Source organism: Globicephala melas, chromosome 16 (genome assembly GCF_963455315.2).
Source record: "Globicephala melas chromosome 16, mGloMel1.2, whole genome shotgun sequence".
Taxonomy (NCBI): Eukaryota; Metazoa; Chordata; class Mammalia; order Artiodactyla; family Delphinidae; genus Globicephala; species Globicephala melas.
Window position 1 is genome coordinate 81409431 of NC_083329.1, and position 25890 is coordinate 81435320.

General features: G+C 45.5%; 2 protein-coding genes across 9 annotated transcripts in view; one reads left to right on the top strand and one right to left on the bottom strand.

The window, feature by feature from the left end:
* Window positions 1–1478: 1478 nt before the first annotated feature.
* On the bottom strand, window positions 1479–13552 carry ARV1 (ARV1 homolog, fatty acid homeostasis modulator). The gene is given in 6 exon segments (XM_030839515.2): window positions 1479–2081; window positions 2083–2194; window positions 3216–3440; window positions 6086–6239; window positions 8816–8935; window positions 13320–13552. Coding segments are annotated over 6 exon segments (849 nt in total). The 5' UTR covers window positions 13530–13552; the 3' UTR covers window positions 1479–2053.
* A 197-nt stretch (window positions 13553–13749) lies between these two features.
* The window catches only part of TTC13 (tetratricopeptide repeat domain 13), a 70140-nt gene continuing 57999 nt past the window's right edge, over window positions 13750–25890 (top strand). For 7 of the 8 annotated variants that reach the window (XM_030839508.2, XM_030839509.2, XM_030839511.2 and 4 more), the window contains exon 1: window positions 13750–14075. In XM_030839508.2, coding sequence (XP_030695368.1) covers window positions 13805–14075 — 271 coding nt within the window. In that variant the 5' untranslated portion in view covers window positions 13750–13804. The remainder of the gene's footprint in view (window positions 14076–25890) is intronic. The other variant, XM_030839514.2, reaches the window with a different exon arrangement.

The window sequence follows — 25890 nt, forward strand, 5'->3', positions numbered from 1 at the left end:
GCACGGCAGACTGGAGTGTGGGGAAGGGCTTCGTTCCACGGAGAAGCAGAGGTGACTGGACCTGGTTAGGCGGAGAAGAGGCCCCTCCAGGTCCTGGAGAGGGTGTGACATCTCTGGGGAGGGGGAGAGTGCAGTAGAGAATGTGGGCAGGAGCATGTCTGCAGAGGAGAAGTTAGCACTAGAGCTCAGAGAACACTAAAAGGTGTTCCTCAGGAAGAGGAAGCTCCTGTCCACAGTAGGAAAGGATGAGAAATTCAGAGAGACACCAGGAGCGGTGCTCAGTGAAGAGAGGCTGAAGGTGGGTGAGGCTGTTGTAAACTGTGAAGCAGAAACCAGGAGGCTTGGGCTGGGGTCGGAGTGACAAGATGAGAAGCCATCAGGAAGGTTCTGTTTCCGTGGGGACGGGCGGGCGGGGTACTGAGTTCGATTTTAGAGGTAATGGCCACACCGTCCTGGCAGTACCTCGGAGGCAGTGGAAGGGCATGAGTGACCTGGCAGAGGCGGAGGGCTAGAGGTGTCAGATCTGGAAAGATCTGGAAGCAACCTGCACTGAGAGATGGGCCAAGGCGTGCGGAAGCTGGGCGTCTGCACGGCAGGAGGGAGAAGCGGAGGGCCGAGGACGGAAGCCGGGCACAGACAGGGAAGTCGGTGACAGAAGGGGCCCGGGCGGCCTGTTTCAGAAGCCAGCTGCTTCCAGCGCAGGGCGGCGACAGGGAGGAGCCTGACAGCCGGCGGCGGCTGCCTTTGATCGCAGGAGAAGCGGCTCGGGGGACTAGGGAGGAAGGACGTGTCACCAAGAGGGAAGGCAGTGGAGAAAGAGGCTCAGGGCAGCTGCTCGCAAGCCGAGAGCTGCACGTGTCTGCTGGCAGAGGGGCGGAGCCGGCACAGACGAGAGAGGATGGAGGGAGCGATGCCTGGGGGCCGGAGAGGACGAGGCTGAGCTGAGCAGGGCGGGGGGGGGGGGGGGGGGCGGCGGCGGAGGTACCGGGAGAGGCGGACGCGGAGGACGCGCCCGCCCGCAGCTGCTCGCTCCTGCCCCACGCTTCCCTCACCAGCTGCCCCGCCTTCAAGTCGCCCGTCCTGCCTCAAGGCGGACTGCAGCGGTGGTCCAGACCCCTGAGGGTGACCAGAGGCGGGAGGACAGCTGCAGGGTGGAATCCGCCCGGGGTGCGGGGCGTGGAACGCCGAGCAGGCCTCCGAGGCGGGATGGAGGGAGGAGGAAAGAAGGCAGACGCCAAACAAGTTCCGGAACGGAGGGGGAACACCCAAGGAGTTGGTAAGTCTCAATTCTCAGCAAAGTGACAGCAGAGGCGGAAGGAAGGAGCGCGGGAAGACTTCAGAACAACTGCTCTAAGGCGTGTGTGTGTGTGTGTGTGTGTGTGTGTGTGTGTGTGTGTGTGTGTGTGTGTGTGTGTGTGTGTGTGTGTGTGTGTGTGTGTGTGTGTGTGTGTGTGTGTGTGTGTGTGTGTGTGTGGGTCCCTAGAGGTGCCCTTGGCCGTGCTCTGTGCAGACGCAGGGACCGCCTGCCAGGCTTCACAGAGGAAACGGCTGGTGGACTCACCCCAAGAGCTCTAACGGGGGCGCTGACAGAAGGGTAGGAAGCTGGCTCGTTTCCAGGGACTAACAGGATAAGGCAACAGCTGCCTCTAGGTTCCAGGCACAGTCAAGAGAGAGGCAAGGGAGGTGAGAAGTAGAGGAAAGTGAGAGGTTTAGGGAAGAGAGGTACAAAAGGCAGCAAAGGCAGGGTTCATGGGAGGGAGGGAGTGGAATGGTTGGAAAGGGCGGGAGACGGCTGTCGTTCAGAGTCCGAGGTCTTAGGAGGAGTGCGTTGGAGGGAAGGTGTTACAGAACTGTGAGAACAGGGCCCCAGAAGCAACAAAAACATAGCTATTGATGTCACTGTGGATGACAAAAGACCCCGAGGGAGATGCAGGTGACCTCGAGGCACCCGGGTGCCGGGGGGTGGGTGATGTATTCTGCGACGACATCTGTCTAGTTTGAGGAGGACACGTGTGTGCGTGCATGAACACGGAGAGATGCTCTCTGTACCTCTTCAAAAGTCTTGAGATTTATGGATGGCAGTCACTTCCAACAGCCCATGCCATCCTCTGGAAGAAGTAGACCATGGCGCTCTCCACCAGTAAGCCACTCAAGATGGCCACAAAGGAGAGCTTGCGGTTGACGTTTAGGGTCACTGAAAAAGAGAAGGCAACTGATAAGTTCTTAAGAGTTTAATGAAATGATACTGGCATGTAAATTATGTGGTAGTGTGAATGGAGTTGTTCTGTAAAGCTGTTTTTAGAAAATCTGTTTGTTCTTATTAATCTATGCTGTTAACTTTTCCATCTGCAAACCTTCTGAGAGAACCAAAGCATCTGCTTTTAACAAAAACACTGAGCCTCTCCTGCTTGCATCAAGACACGGACTCCCATGAATATTACACAGGAAAATGAAAGATTCTAAGGTTATAAAGAGAGTAACAGAAAAAATTTGCTACTCTTGGTTTTATAGTTTACAAGATGATAAACATTATACAAAGTATCAGATAATAGGTCCATTTAAAATAGCACTTCTCACAATGTGTGGGAAAAAGGAAGACACACAGGGCTGCTTACCCCTTCCTTGAACTGTCCTGAGCTGGGAGGCAGGCTGGCACCCTACCCTGGCCTGATAACTGCCGGCCATGTAACCTTGGTCAAGTGCCCACGACTCATAAAGTGGAGATAATAATGGCTGCCCTACAGACCCCAGGGGATAGATATAATGCATAAAGAAGGCATTTTGAAAACTAAGGAGTACCATGTGGTTAAACTGAACAAATACCGAATGTGTGCTATATGTAAGGCACTGTAGAAATGTTAGGCATCGTGATTATTCTACGAAGAATTCCAGCGTTTAACAGGTTATATAAAAACTACTCTATAGGGCTTCCCTGGTGGCGCAGTGGTTGAGAGTCCGCCTGCCGATGCAGGGGACACGGGTTCGTGCCCCGGTCCGGGAAGATCCCACGTGCCGCGGAGCGGCTGGGCCCGTGAGCCATGGCCGCTGAGCCTGCGCGTCCGGGGCCTGTGCTCCCCAACGGGAGAGGCCACAGCAGTGAGAGGCCCGCGTACCGCAAAAAAAACCCCCCAAAAACCCAAAACTACTCTATAGAAACAAGACTTCAAGCTTTCAGATGGGTTGAAAGCTGAGAAAACAATAAGACACGAACATACCTCTAACTGCCTGAAAATTTGACGTAAGGACAAATACTTTAATGAGTCTGAGGCACAGGGGTGTGTAGTCATGTTCCCAGATGACAGCTGGGATGAGCAAGAGTTTTCCGTAGCTGGATAATAACAACGCTTTCAGCAGCAAAGCGAAGTTGGGGGTTTTTTTCGCTGTTAGGGGTCGTTCTACCCACAGGAAAGTAAAGATGCCAGTAAAGTAGGCAGTTTGTTCTAAGGAGGAAATGAAAAATAAAGATATGAACGTCCAATCCAAAGCAGAGCCCCCTAGAAGCACACAACCCACAATTCCAACATGCAGCCTATCAGCTGACCACAAAAGAAACGCTTCACCAAGATCAAAGTTTCTTTTTTGTCCCCTTTTCTTCTTCTTTTTTTTTTTTTTTTAAAATAAACCCCTGTCTCTTGTGTCAAATCCTGTATGATTTCAGAAACGTATTTCAATAATTCTTTCATGAAATACTTCATCACCCTCTGGAGAAAAAGTAACTCCATAAGAACTGTAATCATCAACATTCTAAAGTTCCTTTTAGGAAGTAAGGTTCTGTGTAAACAGCTTTAGTACTAGCAATCTCCACAGAAAGAACAGACAGGAGAACGGACGCTTTTAAATCTGAAAGGTGGGACCCAGCCTAGGAAGTACCTATGACGATGTTTTTCGTGGTTCATTCTTCTACTCTTTATTGAGTGCCTATTAGCCATAAGATTCTGAATACTCTGTTAGCTAAATTTAAAACTTCCCTTATTCATTTTAACAAACTTTTTGAGTGTAATTCCATATCCTTCCAGAAAGCATTCAGAGACAGAGTCCAGACTAGAAAAAGCAATAGTTCCCCTGGTGTCCCACAGTCAGAATAGGGCACAATCTGTTCTGTCCCCATCAACTAGGAATTTAACGTTGCTTTTAACTGCACTCTTCTTTTTATGAAGATGGTTAGTGCTGATTTCCCGGCTGCATACATTCTGAATGGTCTGTCCCTAATTCTGCCTTAAGGTTTCTGCAGGATCAGGTTTTTCTGGAACACATGTATCATATTACAGGAGAAACAACTGTATTCTTTCTGTTTTATAACTGAATCTAGCCAAAATAAAGAGGTTCCAAATATAGGTGATTAGGATCGACCAACATAATTTAGGATGGTTAGCCCACATGAAATTTGATATATTCTTCAGGAGAGACACACTACCTCAGAAGGACTGAAGGGCTTGTCAACGGCAAGGATCTGTTCAAACAGGCAGATCATACAGCCTGGGTTTTGGACCAATAATAATAATAATAATAAAGAACTCCCTAACAACAAGAACCATCTAACGATGGTGGGTTGTCTCCTGTCACTGGGGATACTCAAACCTTCTTGCAGGAATCTAGAGAGAAGGGTTTCTTGCACTGGACAGGAGGGCTGACTAGGTCACCCCCCATAGCTTTCTAGCTTAGAACTTGGGAGACTCGGGAACTGCAGCTGCCCTTGGGCTCTGCACACTCCTTCACAAGGCAGATGTTGGAGAGCCCCTAGTACTTAAGGCGTTCGTGATCAGGTGGCTTCAGTAGGAGCGGCGGTGGAGGAAACGGGAGACAGGGCGCCAGGAGACCTTCCCCTGGCTCTGCGCTGACGGTAACCTGCGGGGGCACTTAGGGTAAACCATTTGCCCTTCCTGTTCCTGTGCTTCCACAGCTGCGGATAGGGAAGGAGCCCCCATCTACCCACCGAAGAGGATGGTTGTGAAAACTGAGTTGATAATACCGTAAAAACCGTGTTTAGGTTGTAAAATACTGTATTTGTGTAAAATATTCTTTATGAGTTGTTTTAGGGATTTGAAACCTAGCTAGGGATTAGATTAAGACACATAAAAAAGTTAAGTAACAGAAAAACATTTCTGATCAAGTGTCAAAATGGCCACTGTAGAGTCGGTGCCACAGAAATTCCAAACTATTTGAAAACAAGCCTGGTTTGTTTTTTAGAAATTATGGACATAAAGCAGTTTATCTAGAGCAATTCTAAGAGGCTTTGCTTTAAAGCTTAAAATTATATTAGGTTCTGGTTCTTGGTTTAGGTGATGTGTTCAAGGATGTTTTTAATATTATTACGTACATTTGGGAATTCTCGGCATATAGGTGAATTTTAAAACCTCTGGGACTGGATGAATTTTAAAACCACTGGGCCGAGGGAGTAAGGGCAGACTGAGAAGAAAAAGGGACAAAAGAGGACACACAGTCCAGAAATGTGACATTGGAGTGGACTGGAGACAATATTACTAAAATAATATTTCAGTATAATGAGAAGATTGTAGAAGCAGAAAAGCATGGAAACCAGTAAGTAATAAAATAGTCACAGAAATTAATTCAACCCAATTCTGACCTAAGTCACAAATGCAAATTCTGAAGAAAAGCCATTTCAGAACTTAAAGAATTTGGGGGAGTAGCCCCTTCCCTGCATGCAGCCAGATATATAACAAGTTTCCCCTATTAAATACATTGCATTAGTACAATGCAGTCAGTATAATACATTGAATAATGCCTGGCAGTTATCAATCTGTTTTAATAAAGATGAGATTCAGGCAATCTTCAGATTGGATAATCAGAACTTAAATTGAAGAATTTTACTAAAAATACTGTGTCTCAAAATACTTTATGAAACACTCTGATCTGATAAGCGTAATTATTTCCATGCCATATGTGTGGTAACAAAAAGAAAGCAGGTGATTTATACACACTCACCTAGCAGATTAGTGGTACAGCTGAAAATTTAGTCTCAAGTCTTCTGACTAGCTCCTCTTTACCAGTGATTAAGACCACACACCTTAATTTTAAAATCAAAATGTTAGGTCAACTAAGAATAGAAAGCATGGCTTCTTCCTACCTAGAGAAGCAACTGCAAACATTCTATAGAAATCCCACTCTTTAGCATATCTGATGAAGTCGTCAGGATCAATGCTCCGGCTCGAATCTTGAAGCTGCCACCATCTCAGGTACGCTTCACAAAGCAAACAAAACACGCAGAGCTTTCCGTGCATCTGGTAGGCAAAAAGACATTGCCATGCAATCAGGTAAAGAAACAACTGTACTTAACACCAATGGGCACAGACAGAGCTAACTTCTGTGGTTTTTGAAGGATGTCCCGCCTAGTAGCTTGTCAAACTCTGAACTGCCCAATTAAATGCCAACTGTATTCAGTCTGTAACCAGTAGTTCTTAATCAGCAATGTTCAGCAGAAGCATCACATGGGGAGAGTTTTCGAAACACAAATGTCTACGCCCCAGGCCTGATTCAGAATCTGTGGAAGTAAATCCTAGGCACGCATATTTTGAAACAGTTCCAGGCAGAGGGTGAATTTTTTTTTAACATCTTTATTGGAGTATAATTGCTTTACAATGGTGTGTTAGTTTCTGCTTTATAACAAAGTGAATCAGTTATACATATACATATATTCCCATATCTCTTCCCTCTTGCATCTCCCTCCCTCCCACCCTCCCTATCCCACCCCTACAGGCGGTCACAAAGCACCGAGCTGATCTCCCTGTGCTATGTGGTTGCTTCCCACTAGCTATCTATTTTACATTTGGTAGTGTATATATAAGTCCATGCCACTCTCTCAGTTCGTCCCAGCTTACCCTTCCCCCTCCCCGTGTCCTCAAGTCCATTCTCTACATCTGCATCTTTATTCCTGTCCTGCCCCGAGGTTCTTCATAACCTTTTTTTTTTTTTTTAGATTCCATATATGTGTTGGCATATGGTATTTGTTTTTCTCTTTCTTACTTCACTCTGTATGACAGACTCTAGGTCCATCCACATCACTACAAATAACTCAATTTCGTTTATTTTTATGGCTGAGTAATATTCCATTGTATATATGTGCCACATCTTCTTTATCCATTCATCTGTCGATGGGCATTTAGGTTGCTTCCATGACCTGGCTATTGTAAATAGTGCTGCAATGAACATTGGGGTGCCTGTGTCTTTTTGAATTATGGTTTTCTCTGGGTATATGCCCAGTAGTGGGATTGCTGGGTCATATGGTAACTCTGTTTTTAGTTTTTTAAGGAACCTCCATACTGTTCTCCATAGTGGCTGTATCAATTTACATTCCCACCAACAGTGCAAGAGGGTTCCCTTTTCTCCACACCCAGAGGGTGAATTCTAATGTGCACCCCTGGTTAAGAATCACTGCTTTAAATAGGAGTTCACCCTCCATCATATTTTCAACATTCGTCTGATACACGGAATCCAGCAAGAATTTGTGTGACTCAGGAGAGATGGAAGCAGCAATAAGAGAATAGATTCAACCTGAAGATTTCATGATTCCTCCGAAGAAACGATTAGTCTGAACATGAATTTCTTAAAAAGTGCCCCTAGGTTGGATGAGTATAAATGAAAATAGTGAAAGCAATTAAAAGCTGGAAGTTTTAAAGAGGCTGAAATTTTGGTAAAAACAGAAAATGCTAGGCAACAGGAAGTGGCTTTGTTCCATATATTTCTGCCATGGGTTGACATTTATCAATATAAAGTGGGGAAGAGAAAGTGTATGTGCAAACTCAATGTGGTCCAGGGACGAGCATGGGGTGAGCTCCTCAGGCTCCTCAAGCTGGCGCACTGGCGCTCCTGGCTGCACTCTGGAATTGCCCAGGGAGTTGTAGAAATACACTTTCCTGGATCCCATCCCCAAAGATTCGCATATAACTGGTTCTGGGTGAGGCCTCGGCGTGGAAGAATTAACTGCTGTCCCCTCCGTCTCCCCCAGGCGGTTCTAATGTGTAGCAAGGTTTGAGACTCAATTATATTACTAATATAAACACTGCCTGGGTTGTTTAACTTGGGGGAGGAGGCACCGGGAAAATAAATTGCACTGTTACTGTCCCTGTTAGCCCAAAATTAGGGGTGCCAGATTTGGCAAAGAAAAATACAGGACACCCAGTTAAATACGCATTTTAGATAAACAGCAAATACTGTTTTTGTGTATGTATGTTCCATGCAATACTTAGGACATATGCTAAAAAATTATTTATTGTTTATCTGACTTCCAAGTTTAATTGGGTGTCCTGTATTTTATTTGTCAACCCTAGCCAAACTGTCAAAAGAGTTCACAAGTCAGTACATTAAATGTATATTTCAAAAAAAAAAAAAAATCCAACTTCATATATTAGGACTTTTCTGATTTTTCACCTCATGTGTTCCCTGAACAGCAGAGTATAACATGCAATAAGTTAAGTTTTTAAAACTTTTTCTTTCAATGTTTGCTTATTTCTTTTAGGTATAATTCTCTCCCTACCAGGTTATATTTTTATTCTGTTCAAAATTATTGATGTCTGTTTCAAAAGGTAACCTACTAAAAGGCAATCCAGATTATGGTTTGTCAGCTTCCTGCTAGTGCCCATATTCTTAAACATACACTAAACACTGTACACTTTTTTAAAAAGCAGTGCCTGCTATTTCTAGAAATTTCCAGACATTGTTGAGACAGAAGACCCACTCTTGTTAGAATTTCTTTGTTTAAATAATATTCTTTAATTCTGTTCAAAATTGTTGATATTATTATTTAAAAATGCAAAATCATCCAGTAAAATTAGAAAAGAAAAAAATTATAACAACTTACATTTATTTTGGTATTGAAAAGAATATGCCTGTAGGCCTGGGCTCTGCATAAAATAGCATTAATCAAGATGATAACAGGATCATACTCGATATATTTGTCTACAGGTTTCTGGCAGGATTTCTGAAATAATGCAAGATAACATTAGAATAAACATATTCATACATTCTGAAATCTTAAAGGATTTCAAAACAGCGGAGTCTGTTTTGGATTTGTATGGCAATAAGGTTATATCAGCATTTATTTAAATAAACTTCCATTCAGATACAAGATGTTCATCTGCATAAGACCTGGTTTCAGAAATGCCTAAATAGAATCTTCTAGGCTAAAAATATTAATCTTTTAATCTCATATTTAAGAAGACCCCAAAGATATTTGATTTAAAGACTGATTTTAGGCAGGAAAGTATCTCAGAGCACGCTACTTTCAATTTGTAGGAATTATTATAAAATAAGTAAGTTTATAATGTACTTTCATTGCCTGTTGGCTAGATGGCCCCAACTTTGTGGTTCTTGAAACATGATTTGGAGAAAAGGGTTCAGAAAAGTAACCCTGCACCCAGAGCTTCTGAGAGCTCCAGGCAGGTAGGAATCCTCGGGTGGCACATACCAAGAGAAGCCTGTCTTTCTCTCCATGGAGAACATGGCAAGAAAATGGTCCTTCTCTGCCATAGTAGACACTGGAGAACGCTGGCTGTATGCAAGGAACGGGGTTGTGCCGCCTGATTCTGAGTTGCCCAAATCAAGGCTCCCTGGGCTCTCAGCCATTCCTATTAAAGGGCTTTTTTTTTTTGGACACGTGATTACAATGTTATGAAATCCCAATACCATCAGAACATATAAAATGCAGGTATAGGAGAACAAGCTCATTAGAAATGACATTTGAAAGAATATTAGCTACAAAGTTGCATCAAGTGTCCTATTCACTGCATAAACTAATGGCTACAATTGAAACAGAAAACATTTTGAAACTTTGAGGGGATAAAATAGAAATAGAAGAAGTGATGGATATGCAAACATACCAGGATGGCCTTTTAATTATATCAAAGTGCTAGAAGAAGAATGGAGTGCGTTGAAGAATACGAGCCCTGCCTTCCCAATGTCACCAAGTTAGAGTCAATTCCAATTTAAAGCTTCTCCACTTCACTCATGTCGTACAAGAAGTGTGTGTGTCTGTCTAGTCATCAGGTGAACCAATGAAGGGAGATGTGCTATTCCTCCAAATTTAAATCCACCTAATAGATCTGAGGTTTAAGAGGTTAGGCTTTTTAGCTGAGCAAAGAGTAAGCCAGTATCTAAACAGAAGCCACAGAATCAGAAATTCTATATACATGACAGAGCTGTTTTCTAGAACCTCTCCCTGTGCTCCTCATGTGGAGAACACTTCCTCTCTTTATACAAATGAGAATGGAAGACCAGAGATGCTACTTCACTTTAAAATGAAACTGCAGACTGGTCAGGGATCCTCTCTTTGTCCTTTAAAAATTCCCTAAAACCCATCTTCTGACAGCATCACAAGTCTAAGACAGGATTTGGACATTTTTTAGAAGGAGGTAGGCAGAAACCAGCAGCAGGAGACACAGCAGCGTAGTTACTCCTTTTGCAATCATTTGTCTGACATACGTGTTTGGAGTGCCTATTACACTCACAACAGCTCTCTTTACTTAGCCATGTCTATGGACCAGGCACTTCCACAGTGCTAGATACTTTCCTTGAGACATAGGCTCTACCCTCAAGGACCTTACAGTTTAGAAGGGGAAGTCAAATAAACATGCTACTGTAAGTGCTACAATGGAATGAGCACAGGGTGACATGAACCCCAACAGAAGAGGCAGCTGCTGGTATCATGGGACATGCTATGTGCTATGCCCATCTCCCTTTCCCAACATGCTGAGTATTTTAGAAACATTGAGAATTCATTAAAGTCTGCTGGTTCCCTCCCTATCAGTTTAGGCCACATTTTTTCCTTGTTCTGCTTCTGTTATTTGCTTTTCCCTTGAGTGCTTCCTTCACCTTGAACGTAATGAGTCAAACCACACACACACGCACAAGACGAACAAATGTGCTAAAACATCCGACTGGGAGACAGCTAAATGTGGTAGAAATGTTTTCTTGTTCTGGCAAGATGGTTCTATTCCGTATCATTTATTACTCAACAGACAAGTATCCTGAAAGAGAAAGCTGTCCTCTAAGAAATCCCTGCAGCACAGGGACCGTGCACACCCTGGGAACTGAAATACTGCTTCCACCAGCTCAGTTTTAACATGGATATGGCTTAGTTTCTGCTGCTATGTTCTTTAATTCTATAATGAATCACATCTCTTTCAGAATATAAATTGGCCATTTTTTTTCATGAATATTCTTGCTGCTTCTTCCTGCCCATCATCTCCAGGACTAACCCCTTCCCCACTCATTCTCAAATTTTAGCTCCACAATAAGCAAACATATCTGAGAAGTGGAACCTGTGAGGGCAGTGCTGTCTTATTCATCTTTGTACCCAGCACCCAGGGGTGAAAACTGCATCTTGTTGCCCTGAACAGAACTAAAACTTGAGACAGTCTCAAAGGAGTCTTGTTTTGTTTTGTTTTGTTACCATAATGGATTTAGCAAATATCTGAGCACTTAAAATAGGCCAGGCTCCTCAGGATATTAAAAGTACAATATCTTTAATATAACTCTAATAAATTGTGAAGCGCTGAAGCAGAGTGAGTGACTAAAAGCAAGGGACATGCTTCCATTAGAAGAATGTTAGAGAAACACAGATAAGCAAGCTGGGAGAAATGGCAGGAAAAAGCAAGAGCAAAGGGAAGGGAGATTAGAATGAAAAATACTGGTAGGAGATCAGGCTGAGTATACTGCTGACTCCAAATACAGCAGAGAAGAGATCAAAGTACCTATAAGTTACCGGCTGTAACCACTTAGAGACTTTGTATATTTTTTCCCAACAAAGAGCCTGATGTCTAAACACTTTTTCCGTTTAATCCCAGGACTTGGGCTGCCTTTACAAAGTTAATTAATTTATGGTTTGATTTTCAGAGTCTGGCATCACATGAATGATTTATCTGAGTAATGCAATCATGCATATCATTAAGCATTAGCATGATATAAACAAGGATACTACCTACTCTGTTTCATTAGGGAATGACTGTGTACAATAATCCATAATGTACAGTACCACCGTTCAGTATTCCAAATATTACTCTAAAATCTGTCTCCTGGGTGAGCAAGTGCAATGTCTGGGGGAAAAAAGTGGGGGAGAGTATAGCTGTTGACCTAAACAGCTATCCAATAATTATTTTCTCTTTACATAAGTAAAGGTATAGAGAAGCCAGCGTCTGATGATTTGAACAGGGATTTTGTTGTTGTTAGCTTAATGCCAATATTTTTTTAAAATACAGATTATATTACAAATCACTGCTAACTAAAATGCATAGGCATTTACTAGCTTTTCTTTGGACAAACTATATTCACAGTTACGTGGCTGTCGTCTTTTAGACGGGCCATTTAATTGGCCTAGTCCAAAGCCATTAAGTTTAGACCACATATAACTTACTGTTCTCTCATACCGGGATGGCCTAAGATATGATCATCTAAAAAACCTAGAAATGGTTCACTCATTCAGCAAATATTTATTTAATACCTACTATGTGTCAGACACTGTCCTGGGTGGTCCAACTACATTAATGAATAAAATATACACAATCTCTGTCCTTGTGTCGCTTACATTCCAGTGGGAGGAGACAGGCAATAAATAATAAAGTCGATTACATACAATATTAGAAGATGATAGGTACTATGGAGAAAGATAAGCAGGGAAGGGTGATAAGGTATACCAGCCTTGAAGGGGGGCTCATCATTTTTAATAGGGTGGTCAGAGTAGGCCTCTCTCTAAGATATTCGAGAAAAGTCCTTGAAGGAGGTGAGGGAATGAGCCACACAGATACCTGAGAGAAGACTGTTCCAGGCAGAGAATTTTTACTTCCTCCTTTTTGTTTTTTATGTCACCAACGTCTAGCATCGTACTTTGCACATAATACTCTACATGCAAAAACCACAACGGATGAAGCTTGAAAAAGTATTCTAGGAGAATTTACTATAGGTTATGAAGTGTAAAGATGGTAACATCTATCAAAGGGAGAATAAGGATGAAATAGCTTTGGCGTGAGCCCAAATGTCACCCTAATCCGATCTTTAAATGTCTACGCACAACACCTGCATCCATCTCCGTCCGAGGATTCGTTCGCCCGGAGCAGCAAACGTGACCGGCATGAGAAAAGCGCTGTAGGGTATGACTTCTCTACCACTATAGGGATTCATGCAAAGGTTCTACTGAGCAGGAACGGAAATGTCAAGCATCGAACTTAAGTCTGTATTAGAGGACCCTGAAACTCGTTGGTTTTTTATTTTTATCACCCTAAAAATCTGGTAGAGGTACCATGGGCTCTCGCGGTTCCCAAACCTCGCTGCGCCATTTCTTCCCCAAGGACAGCCCACACCTGACAACTCACACAGATGGTTATCTTCAGCACGCCGTGGCTGTAGTCTCGGTACAACTCCTTGGCCTCTTGGTTGCATTCGATGCACCTGTACTGGCAGGAGGCCGAGGCAGCAGCAGTAGTAGGAGTCACTGCCACCCCATCCGTCTTCCCCTTTCCAGCTGTCACCCCCTCGGCGTTCCCCTTGCCGGGCCGAAGCCCACTCCGCCCATCAGTGCTCATTTCCACGCAACTGCGGGCCAGAACTTCCGATTCAGTGGCGGGGAAGACGTCAGACGCCAGACCGGAAGCCTTGCGCGGCGCGGTGCTTACCGGGACTCGCAGTCCCAGCACTGAAAAGGGGCTCGCAGGCTGGCTGATCTGGGACTACAACTCCCAGGAGGCGTTGCCACTCCCCTTCTCCCGCCCCCTCGCCACGGCCCACCTGCCAGCCGCAGGTTCAGGCTGGGAGGCCGCAGTGCGCGGCGAGGGCCGCCGCACATGCGCCCTGAGGGAAGATGGCACCTGCCGGCTGCTGGTGCTGCGGCTGCTGGGGCGGCGCTGTGGCCGCCGCGGGCGCCGCCCGGCGAGTCTTGGTTCTGCTGCTGCTGCTGCTGGGGGTTCTGTCCAGCGGGCCGCGACCAGGCGCCCTAGCCACCGAGCACTACTCGCCGCTGTCCCTGCTCAAGCAGGAGCTGCAGCACCGGCAGCAGCAGGAGGCCCCGGCGGGCGGCGGCTGCAGCCCGCAGTCCGGGGACTGGGGGGACCAGTACTCTGCCGAGTGCGGCGGTGAGTGGACGGCGGCGGCGGGCGGGCGTCCGGGTTGCCGCGGAGCGCCGGCGCGGTGGGTCCGGGGGCTGCGGGCCCCGGGGCCGATGTGTGGGCCGCCCGGGCCTCGCCGGCACCGGCCGCGGCGTGTGGCCCTGCGGGAGCCGGCTCCGCGAAGTGTCACGCCGGGGCTGCTTCCCGCCGCTCACACCCACGCCGCTGCGCGCCCTCCTCCCGAGGCCGCCGTGGGGAGGCCGGTGGATAGTGAAAAGAGCTGACAGCATGCCCCCGAGGCCAGGGCGGCCTCTCTGCAGCCCTGGCAACTTTTGAGAGGGTGGAGGAGGAGATGGCAGGTGGCCCGGGGCAGCCCCAGTCCCTGCTCTGGCCCCCGCGGGTGCTGTGGGAGCGAGGGAGGGACCGACGGACAAAGAGGACCGGACCCGCGCCCGGAGCGGGGCTGTCTGGCCCATCTTAGGCCTGGAAATCAGGTTTCCTGACCTCCCGATTGACGTATTGTATCAAACATAGCCTGTAAATATGTGATCCCTGGGAAGAAAGGAGGGAACAGAAGAGTAACCCCATTGAATCTGTTCATTGACATCTTGCTCCCAGGCGTTTTAAGGTTGACCTGTGATCTGTCAGGTGTCTCCCAGAGAGTCAAAAGGGCCCTGCGGGCCTGTGTACGTCAGAGCTGTGTGTGTGTGGGAACTGGGCCAGTTCATTCATTAAGATTGGGCGCTGTTGGCCTCAGTTTAAGGTCCTGGTCAGATTCCTCAGGGGCAAGGTAGATATGTACATGTTTCGTTTTGAAGGTCTGTAGTGAGTCTTTTTACTCTTTAATCCCCTCCCTCGTCCTTTCCCTTTCCTCTTGCCCTCCGTGAGTTCCCCTAAGGCTCACTTTTGAAACGTCCGGGTCTACCTAACTCACTAGGAGCTGGCTGGTTGCTTTTATGGCCTGACAGCAGTCTAGCATTGTGTACCTGGGAAGACAATAAGTGTTTTTGGTTGAGATGAAATGTCGAGGTTAGCACAGTCAGTCTGATTTCCTTTCAGCACAATCTGACTTCCTTGAGGACGTCTCGCTCACCGAGGGCTATGTGACTTCTGTATTTTGAAGTAAGCCATGGCCGGTAACTGCATGAACGCCATGGCCAGCACTGCACAATGGCAAGAGGATGGCTTTTACCCTCTGTCACTTTCTGTGACTCCGAGCAAGTTGATTGCCTGTCTTTGCAAAATTGCCTCCTCTGTAAATTGAAGACACTGTTCCCCAATTACAGGGTTTTATTTTCTTCACAAGGATGCCGTGAGGGAAATGGGAAATCGCGATCGTACACGTACGCGGTGCTCGCTGTGTGCCCTGTGCTGTTGTGACAGCCTTAGGTTGGTTAGGCAGTACCCTCAGCCTGTCAGAGCGCTGGTAACTACATCATTGGGCGGTAGCTCCTTTTCTCAGAGGAGAAGACGGGGGCACAGTGAAATCATCACTTTCCTGAGGGCCCACAGCTGGAATGGGAGGAATCCAGGTGGTCAGACTCCAGACAGCATTTGTCTGAAGCACTCAATGATTATACTTAGGGAAAAAGCATCTGTAATATTTACAGGCATACAGTAGGTAATGTGTAAATCTTCCTTTCCTTTCCCTCCTGTATTCATGTGATGCTCACTGGCTAAGGGAGACCCAGATTCTAGGCGATGAAAGATACAAATTATGAAATCAATTGATACTGTTGCTATAGGTGGCTCATTTCACTTTGTAGTGTCAGGCTTACGCCAATGGTTAAGAGTCCTCGTTTGAGCCACCTCTGACTTGTATTATGCTTTTCACCCAAATCGTGATAAATGTAGGTTGTTAGAACTGGGGCATTTGGAGGAATCCTGTTCATTCTCCGTTCCCTCACATATGGAGACCATCATCTAATGTTCTCTGCTTCAGAGGATAAACACTGTATTATGAGGCTTTAAGCATAATTTATTTAAATGTTTCCATTTTCTCTTTATCCCCTCCGTGTAGTACTTATTTTCTTAGTTTAGAATTAAGAACATGCTGTTGAAAATTGGTGACACGTCTTCCAGACGGCCTTCCCTGGGCTGACGTGAGTGTCCCAGTGGCTGCCGACAGGTGCTGCAGTGGCTTTGCTGTTCCCGCGGCCACCTCAGGAAATGACTCCCAGGGTCAACTGCTCATGCTACCTGGGCCTCCAGGTGTTCCGCTTAGCTTTGCTGGCAGCAGTGTGTGACAAAAGCCGTCTCTTTTGTGGTAGAAACTCACCCACCTGTCTCTCATTTCTCCTTCCTTGTCCTAGACAGCCAGGTAGAAGCAAGTGAAACCTGCGTCAGTCCCTCTCTGTTCCAGGAAGAACAGCAGTTCAGGATTTACAGCGAGCCAGATTGTCGCCTGAGGGGTTCATGCTCTGCGTCGAGAGCCCCCGTATGATCGGCATTAGGGTCTAAGCAAGTGCTGGGATCCAGAACTGATCAGTTATTCAGAATCAAGCCCTGCCCTCACCGACTATTTATTAATCACGTCACCGGCCCGGCTGGCTCATCCAGCCCAAGCCTATCCCTATGCAGAGGGCAGCCACGGCTGCACAGCCCCTTTTCAGAAGCCTGCCCCCTGCTTTTGGGTATAAATGACTGAGTTGATGCCTGCAGGGGTCTGAATGTGCACACCTTCAGATGAGCTGCGTATGTATTCTCTTAAGGCGGAACCTCCAGTGATTGTAGGGCCGAAGAGGACGGCTGGTGGGAGCTGTCTGGACAGCAAAATGACAGTGGCCGAGATCCAGGCCCCAGGGAGCAGCCTCAGGGGGCCCAGCTGCCCAGACGGCAAGCACGGGTGGTCTCAGTGCCACGGACCTCAGCCCGGCTTTCCTGTTCCCCAGCCCCCCTTCAGCTCGTTCTCCTCTAGCACGTTTTTACATTTCGCTTTTTATTTGAAAAGCATGTGTAACCACAGACTTCGGATATTCTGTTTTCCCGTGGTGAAAATTACCTTGCTCTTTTAAAAACACGAACACTGTAATGTACATATTTTTCAAATAAAAGTAAATGTCCCCTCCCTTCCTTGTTACCTTTGCCCTGTTTGTAGTTTGGAACTGTGGGAAGAAATAAGGAACAGAAGTTTTCCCCTAATTCTTTCCCTCGGGTTTATCCTTGTCAACACTGCATCCTTATTTCGCACAGTACTTGACACTGAAGTAGGTACTGTTTTTGTCTCCATTTCATGTAAGGGGAAACTGAGGCAAAGAGAAGTTAAGAATGGTCACGCAGAGAGTCGAGCCAGGATTTGAACCTGGCCTCCCGACCGTTTGTAAACTTCCCGTCAGTAATATTTGCGTGTTAGTATAATTTCGTACTAATATAATTGATAAAGTCCTATGCCCTTAAGCTTTGTTTGTTGTAAGTTATAGTCTTAGGTAACTTGTCCTAGAATTTTATGTTTACGTTATGTGCAAGTATGCTCCATTGAGCCTAATACTTGAACCGTACAGGGGACTGGATCTGTTCTTTTTTTAAAAGATTTACTTATTATTTATTTTTAAATTTTATTTACTTCGGCTGTGTTGGGTCTTAGTTGCAGCACGTGGGATCTTTGTTGAGGCATGCGGGATCTTTCATTGCGGTGTGTGGGCTCTTCATTCTGGTGCGTGGGCTTCTCTCTAGTTGCGGCGTGTGGGTTTTCTCGTCTCTAGTTGTGGCGCGCAGGCTCCAGGGCGCGTGGGCTCTGTAGTTTGTGACACGCAGGCTCAGTAGTTGTGGCACGCGGGCTTAGTTACCCCGCAGCATGTGGGATCTTAGTTCCCTGATCAGGGATCGAACCCTCATCCCTTGCATTACAAGGCAGATTCTTTACTACTGGACCATGAGGGAAGTCCCTGGATCTGTTTTTTACCTGGAAACCTGTTTGTGTGCCTCCTAGATTCTACTCAGTGTTGTAGACCCTGGGGTTACAGCACGGTCGGCTGAGTTCCTCAGTGGAGCCTGTGTGCTGGTGGGGGAAGGAGCAGTGTGCAACAGGCCTGGTGATAAGCGCCTTGAGGAATAGAGTGGTGTGGGGATGCTTCTTTGAGAGGTGGCCTGGGAAGGCCTCTGCTAAGGTGACACGAGCAAAGACCCAGATGGAGTGAGACTCAGAGAGAGAGCTTAGCCATATCTTAACTTGACCCCCTGATGTCACAGATCTGGTAAAGTAAGGTCTAGTTAAGTTGTAACTTGTCCACTGATTCAAGAATTCAGGTTTTCTCCTCTGTTCTTCCTACCAAAGTTAAGCTGCATCTTATTCCAGTGCAGCATTCGTCTGTATTAAATGTCTTTATGTGTTCTTTATAGATGGTGCACCTGTATTTTAGTTCAAACATATGCATTTCTAGTACTTGTTTCAAAACTACTTTTGTTTTCCTTATTTGAAAATGTATTAATAAGAACAGTGAATTTATGTGTTTTTCTTTTTTTTTTTTAACTGCCTTCTTGAGAGTTTTTTGTCTGCTCCTAGGTGAGGTAGCTTTGTACTTGATGTCTTTGTGGTCGTTTTCATCTAACTGGTGACATTAGCACTGTCCGTGCTTAATGCCTCAGTCGAGTTCAATGATTGATTTGCAACCTGAAGTACTTTTCTTTAGTTTGTTGAAATTAACAATCCCAGATTTGAGTTTATTTCATTTTCCCACTGTTCTTTGTGGAGAACGGAACATTAGTGTCTGTCCGATTTGGGAGCCTTAACTGCCAGAAAAACAAGGAAGTAGCTGTGAACCTAGCTCTGTGTTTTTGACAAAGTCAGTCCGACTTAAAGAGATTGTCAGCATTTATGGTCTCTCTCTTAACTGCGGGATTGGTTATTTAAATACGTGCAATCGGTCTTAACGCTCACAGCCTTAAATTACTGCTGTGTCTTAGAGGTGGTAAGGAATCAATAGAGGGAAACTTCTATAATGAGAGCTGTTTCCTCTTTTGCTCTGGCTGCGGGGAAGTTTAGAGCCAAGTTTTTTACGCTCAGTTACGGAAGCTGTGGTAACCCTTACTGTTAGTGTATTTGCTTGATCCTTTTTCCCCTTGGCCCTGATTTTCTGCGTTAGTTATCATACCCAGTTTTGTGGCAGATCTCTTCCGATCTTTTCAGGACATACACAGTAAATTTGACAGTGTAAAGGCACTAGCTTATTCTGAGCACAGAGACTGAGGCACAGAGTGATGAAGAGATTCATGTATTGTTACCTCAACCAGCCCAGACGACTGATCGCTGTGAGGGGGAACAACATTTTTCAGAAAGTCATCTGATTTAGGGGTGGCTCTTTGTCGTGAGAGCCCTGTGAAGCTGGTAGCCCATGGTATTTGCATACTCGTTAGCTTCTTCCTGTAGATACGTTGTCGTTAAGAATTACATTTACCTTTAACAAGTTTCTGTGCACTGGTAGATGTGTTCAGCTTTGGGTGACAGAGGTTAATTCTCTTCCCCTCTGGATGAGGGCAAAAGATATGTGACCTGGTTTTTTTTTGATTTGTTTGTTTGTTTTTTTGCGGTACGCGGGCCTCTCACCGCTGTGGCCTCTCTCGTCGCGGAGCACAGGCTCCGGACGCTCAGGCTCAGCGGACATGGATCACGGGCCCAGCCGCTCCACGGCATGTGGGATCTTCCCGGACCGGGGCACGAACCCGTGTCCCCTGCATCGGCAGGCGGACTCTCAACCACTGCGCCAGCAGGGAAGCCCTGGCCTGGGTTTTTAAACCTACATACCTGGAGCATGTGACTACAGGAAGTGGCAGAGTACTTTCTATATAAAAACTTTTCAAGGAGTCTCTTTTACAGCCTGTAGAGACAGCTTGGTTTCTTTGCACTCAGTAGATACTTGCCTGACTGACCAACTTATAAAGCATCCCCTTTTCACAGTGTAGTGTTTTAAAGAGGTCATCTTATCTTTTTGTTTGGGCTTGTTATCTTGCAGATAGAATAAGTACAAAATTTATTAAAATAACAGAATTTTAATACTTTTCCCTTCGGGTTAATGCTTTCCAACATTTTCCTTCTGCTGTCTTTATTTTTACTCTTTATTGAAATATGACATATGCAGAAAAATGTGTGCATCACAAGTGTAACGCTCCATAAATTTTCACAAACTGAGTAACGCGTGTAACCAGAAAGAACCCCAAAGAACCCCAAATCAATAGCTGCTGTCTGTTTTAAAACGTGCTAAGAAAGTCTTATTCTACGTCACCCTTGTTTCATTGGGAAATATTTGCTGCGGCTTCATTTCTGCCTCAGGAACCGGCACAGTGCATGGACTCTGCTCAGGCACTGGCGTTCTTCACACAGGTACCCGGGGGTCCTGTGTCAGGTGGTCTGTCCTCCACCTGGCACGACTTCTGCACGAAAGACCAGTTGACTTCTCTTGTGACTTTTTCCTGCCTGTGTTTGGAGTGTTCTAAGCGACACTGTGTTTCCTTATCTCTAACGGTTTCACATCACTGCCTAGATCTGCTTCAGCTTTCCCAGTAGAGCTGATGACGTTTGACAGTACGTGTGGGCTTATGAGAAAGTCTTCAGCTCTTAAGAGCGCGTGCCATCCTGAGCCTGCGATGCATTTTCAGCACAGTTTATAACCCCAGGCTAAGTGAGCAGCCTTTGTGGTTACGGCCCGCTGCCCAGTATGCTGGCGGCAGCACCTGCCATCCTGTTCTGTTCCTGGATCGGCGCCCCGTAACTGGCTTCCATGCTTCTTTTTCCATTCTGTGCAGCTGACCAACTCCTTTTCTTTTGGTTTTATACCTTCTTTACAAGTACTTTACTTTTAAAATACTTTACTGAGTTAATACAGCTTCAGTCAAATTACATTCATGTTTTGCTAAAAAGCCGTCCTGTCTCTTTTAAGATGGCTTTTGCAGATCCTTGTTCTAGAGGACTAGTTATATGTTGACTTTATAATCTAATTCTCAGTGGGCGGCCTCTATTTTCAAGTTGTTTTATGATACCTTACACATCTCAGGCACCGATGAATAGTATTTTATTAGAACAAAAGAAGCATATAAATTCTTCAGAGGAGAATTTTCCCTGTTATTACTTTTCCTGTTATTACATTCTAAAGGAAAAGTACCACTTGGGACCATCCAGCAAGGTAATCTACAACGTCCTTGTTACTGAACTGAACTTGAGTCTGCACGCCCACAGCACCGCAAAGCCAGTCTGCTGACACCGGGCTGTGGTGAAGGAAAGTTCGATTATCTGCAGGGCGCCAAGCCAGGAGGGCTAGCAGCTTATGCTCAGAAAGTCCAAACTCCCCGATGGCTTTCAGGGAAGGGTTTTAAAGGCAACATTTGGGGTGAGAGTTGTAGCCTGTGCACCTCCTTCTGATTGGTTGGTGGTGAGGCAATAAGGTGATGTTTTGGGGATCTTGATCATCAAGCTTCTGGTTCCAGCCAGTCTGGGATCTACAGGCTTGTGATCAGCAGGTCGTCACCATCGTCCACCTGGGCGGGGTCTTAGTTTCTGCAGAACAACTCCAAGGTTATCGTCCTTTAGGAGGAACTAGGACTTCTGTCGCTGAACTGTTTAAGCTACCATTACGTTTCTTGCTTGACCTTTTTCCCTTAGTTTCTGCATTCCCTCACTTCCCTAATTGGTAACTGCTTGAGTCTGCTCTTTGGAACTCAGGGAAGACCTAGGAGACTAAAGCCTTTTTCCACAAACGAGGAACAGGTGACATGAGGGGCTTTGGTACCCGGGAGGACCCCGCAGGGGTCAAGCCTCCCCCCCACCTTTTCTTTGATGCTCCTCAATCTTGAGGGGGAACAGGGAGCAGGATAGGAAAGAGCATAAAGTCTTGGATAGAAAGGTTAATCATAAACTTGACAGGGCAGCTTGGTTTCAGGGGGGCCTAGCTTCACTGTCAACAGTGGTTGTCTTACAAATGCAGAAACTGATAAAAGCAAAGTTTCTTGGGTTTTAAGCTCTGAAATATATATCACGTTAAACTTAGTCATGGCTGTTCTAAGATGTACTTAAGGAGAGAAGGAATCTTTTTGTTCATTTTTTACATGTGTTTTATGCCTACATGTCTGTGCAAAAACGCTTTTACCAGAATTACTCATTAAAGTCCAGTTATTGACCAAAAAAAAAAAAAAAAAGCAAAGGTACTACCAGTTGATGCCGTGTAGCACCTGTTTCACCTTCAGGGAGCTCCTCCAGCTACGGTAATGCGGTCTGCTCTTCCCGGGTTACCCTACACCTGGGACCAGAATTGTCGATGAATATGTGGTACCTGACTTCCAAGTTCTGGCTCCTCCATGGGAAAAGTCCAGTCATCCTTGTGTTCAGGTGAACCTGGCCCACCGTCTGTTATACCTAGAGCCAGGTGGTCAAGTGATGAGCACAGAAGCAGCTGTGGAATTCCTTATGAAACATTTTCCTTCGGGGAAACACAAACTTTCAATCAGCTTTCCCTTGCAGGACAGGAATGTGTCACACACGCATGCTCTTTGCAGTAACACCGCCTCTCCTCAGCAGGAGGCAATGCTGTCCTCTTATTTGATTGAGAATTTCCACGCTTTCCCACCATTCTAGCTGTCAGCCCGCCCACAGCTGTACTTATAGCCTTTGCCTGCGGTCCTGTCTCCTTGGAGGACCCGTGGCTTCTGCCTGGTGCAGCGCCCATCTTGAAAAAACAGGCAACAAAGACAGGACCACCGAGTCCTTCCAGCCACCACCTCATCTCTCTGTTCCCTTTTACAGCAGAATTCCTCAAAGAAGATGTTTATATACACTGTCTCAATGTCCTACAGTCAACTCCTGTCTCTCCACCCGAGATGCTCTTCTTAAAGTCAGCTGTGTGTAAGGTTGAGGGGAGAAGAAAGAAGTTGGATGGCATTGCCGTAGTAGACTGTTACCAGGACCCCGCTTTGGCAGAACGAGCGGTGACAAAGGTGCCGTGCGCCCCTATCGCTGGGGTGTCCTAGAGCGCATCTGTGGCGAATCTTCGCTTCATTGTTTCTTCATTTTTGTGACCTTAAACGTGTCCATTCACATTGAGCATCATTCCCCACGTGTACAGTGAGCCCAAGGTATGTTCCACCAGCCTCAGAGGGTGGAGGACCAAAAGAAATAATGTCTGTGAAAGTATCTTGAAAGCTGTAAAGTACTGTGAAGGCCAAAATAAACTTCAGGAAAGCAGGAAGAAGAAATTTACAAGAAAAACCCAGCAATTTTAGCCTAGATGTATATACTAACATTTAACAATCATTCTGTGAACTGTGGGCATTACGTCTATTCCTCACAGTTGCCCTAAGAGGGTGTGTGGTGGTAGTTATTCCTGTTTTACAGATGAGGCATCTGAGGCTAGGAGAAATTAAAGGACTTGCCCAAAGTCAAACAGCCCGTTAGGCATCTCATCTGAGTCAGTCTGGTACCACGGCCTGTGCTCTGAACCCCTCTGTTACTTTGCTGCAGAACTAATTATTACATTTGCAGTCAGGGAAAGAGGCGCTTTAAGTAGAAGAGCTGGTTGTTTGAAAATAACTGGTGAAGTTTGGACAGTCATCTAGCAAAGGGGAATCAAGGAGATAGACAGTCATCTAGCAAGGGGAATCAAGGAGAATGAGAGGAGGCAGACACAGCTGGCCGCTAGCCAGCACGGGTTTGAACTGTGCAGGGTCACTTACACTTGGATTTTTTCAGTAGGAGATACTACAGTGCTACACAATCTGTGGTTGGTGAATCTTCAGTTGTGCAGCTGCGGATTCGAGGGCTAACCACAAGTTATACGCAGATTTTCAACTGCATGGAGGATTGGCACCCCAAACCCCCATGTTGTTCAAGGGGCAACTGTATTTGCCTTTAGGAATCATTATAACTCTCTGTATAGCTTTATGACAAAGATGTAGAAGAGTCCAAAGAAATAGGTAGCTCTTTAGAAAAAAGGTAAATTATCAAGTTGATTCTCCCTCCGCCTCTTAAGTATCTTGTTCCCACCAGGGTCAGCTCTTTTCTTCTCATTAAACTTAAGCTTCCTAAGCTTCCTTAGAGATCCTACCTACATTTCCTGCTTAATCATCTACCATCAGTTAATGATTATCAGATTTATATCTGTAGCTCTTTCTCTGGAATTTCCTAACTACATGCAAGACAGCTTCCTGGTTTAGCATCTCATGAGCAATTGCTTAAACCCAGAGTTAGCGCTTTACTTCCCTCTAAAAGCACTCTTCCTCTTAGACTCCCCACTTCAGATACAGGCACTACCCCTCTCTAGCTGCACAAACGGGAAACAGTGCCTCTTTCCTCTTCCTGTGCCCAATTTTCTCAAAGCCCTGTCCTTTTTCCTTCATATCGCCTTCTGTCCCCACTGTCTTTGATCTTTCTTCCTCACCGCTGTGGCCTCTCTCGTCGCGGAGCACAGCCTCTGGACGCGCAGGCTCAGCGGCCATGGCTCACGGGCCTAGCCGCTCCGCGGCACGTGGGATCTTCCCGGACCGGGGCACGAACCCGTGTCCCCTGCATCGGCAGGCGGACTCTCAACCACTGCGCCACCAGGGAAGCCCTCCATGGCATCTTAATACTAAAGAAGAAAGGGAATAAATGAACTGGATACTAAACTTGGGAAACTAGAAGAGGAAATAAAGGAAATTGCAGGGCTAAGAAGACCAAAGCCAGAATAAATGAATTAGAAACAGAGCAACAACGGAATGGATCAATAGACCCAAGAGCTGCTTCTTTAGAAAAGAATAAAATAGATGAATCTGATAAGGCTGACGTGTAAGTAGGGAGCAGATGCAACTGCACGTGATGAATGAGGGGGCATGTGCGCAACTGTAGCGGCCGTTAGAATTTAAGAGGCAACAGTGCAGAAACCTCTGCTAATAGGTTAAAAATAAGAAGCAGTAGAGAAATATCCAGGAAGATGATGCAGAAGAAAAAGATGAGCTTCTATAATGTGTTTTGAGACTGTTTCTGCAGTAATCACAATGACATTACTTGTATGACCTGAACAAGGAAGAAAACAGACTTTTCCTAACTTCATGGAAGTCTGTAGCATTTAAATAGAGCCGGTTGGGTTATTATTTGAAAATAACTGAATCCATGGTGAGCTAAATATTTTTAGATTAAAGAACAAATTTAACCTCCTGTTCCAGACAGCTCTAGTTACAGCTAGAACAAACTAGTCTTGTATCACAGACCTTACCAAACCAGCAAAAACACTGATGCCAGAATCTGATAAAGTTCAGGGGCAGAAGAGAAAGCTATTAACATAGTTATAGAAATCCAAAGTAAATATTAGTAAACTGAAGCCAGCAAACAGAAGAATAATCTGCCTTGATCAGTTAGTTTATTCTAGAAGTACAAAAGGTGGTTCAACTTTTTAAGGAATTGAGTTAATCACCTTGATAGGTCAAAGGAGAGAAATCATGATTATCATAAAGAAATATGCAAAATCACTTGATAAATTTCAGCCAGCTTTCCTGATTTAAAATTTGGGGTAAAGCAAAGAAAAGGAGAATTCTTCCTTTATATGGTAAAATGCATCGATCTCCACCCTTCCTTTATATGGTAAAATATATCAGTCTCAAAATAGGCACATAGAGCAGCTTCCCACTGGATGTTTGTAAATGTTAAAAGTGTTACTGTCAAAAGTTGAGGAAATTCTGGGTCATCAAATGACATGTTAACGTCAGGACTAAGCAAGAGTGCCTTTTACCACGAGTATTATTGAGCACTTTGGGGAGGTTTTGTCCAGTAAAATAAGATGCTAAGTGAGTATAAATATTAAAAAGATGTAATTGTGTGTAGATGGCACAGTAATTATGTGTAGATGTAATTATGTGTAGATGGCACAGTTATCCAGTGTGTGAATGA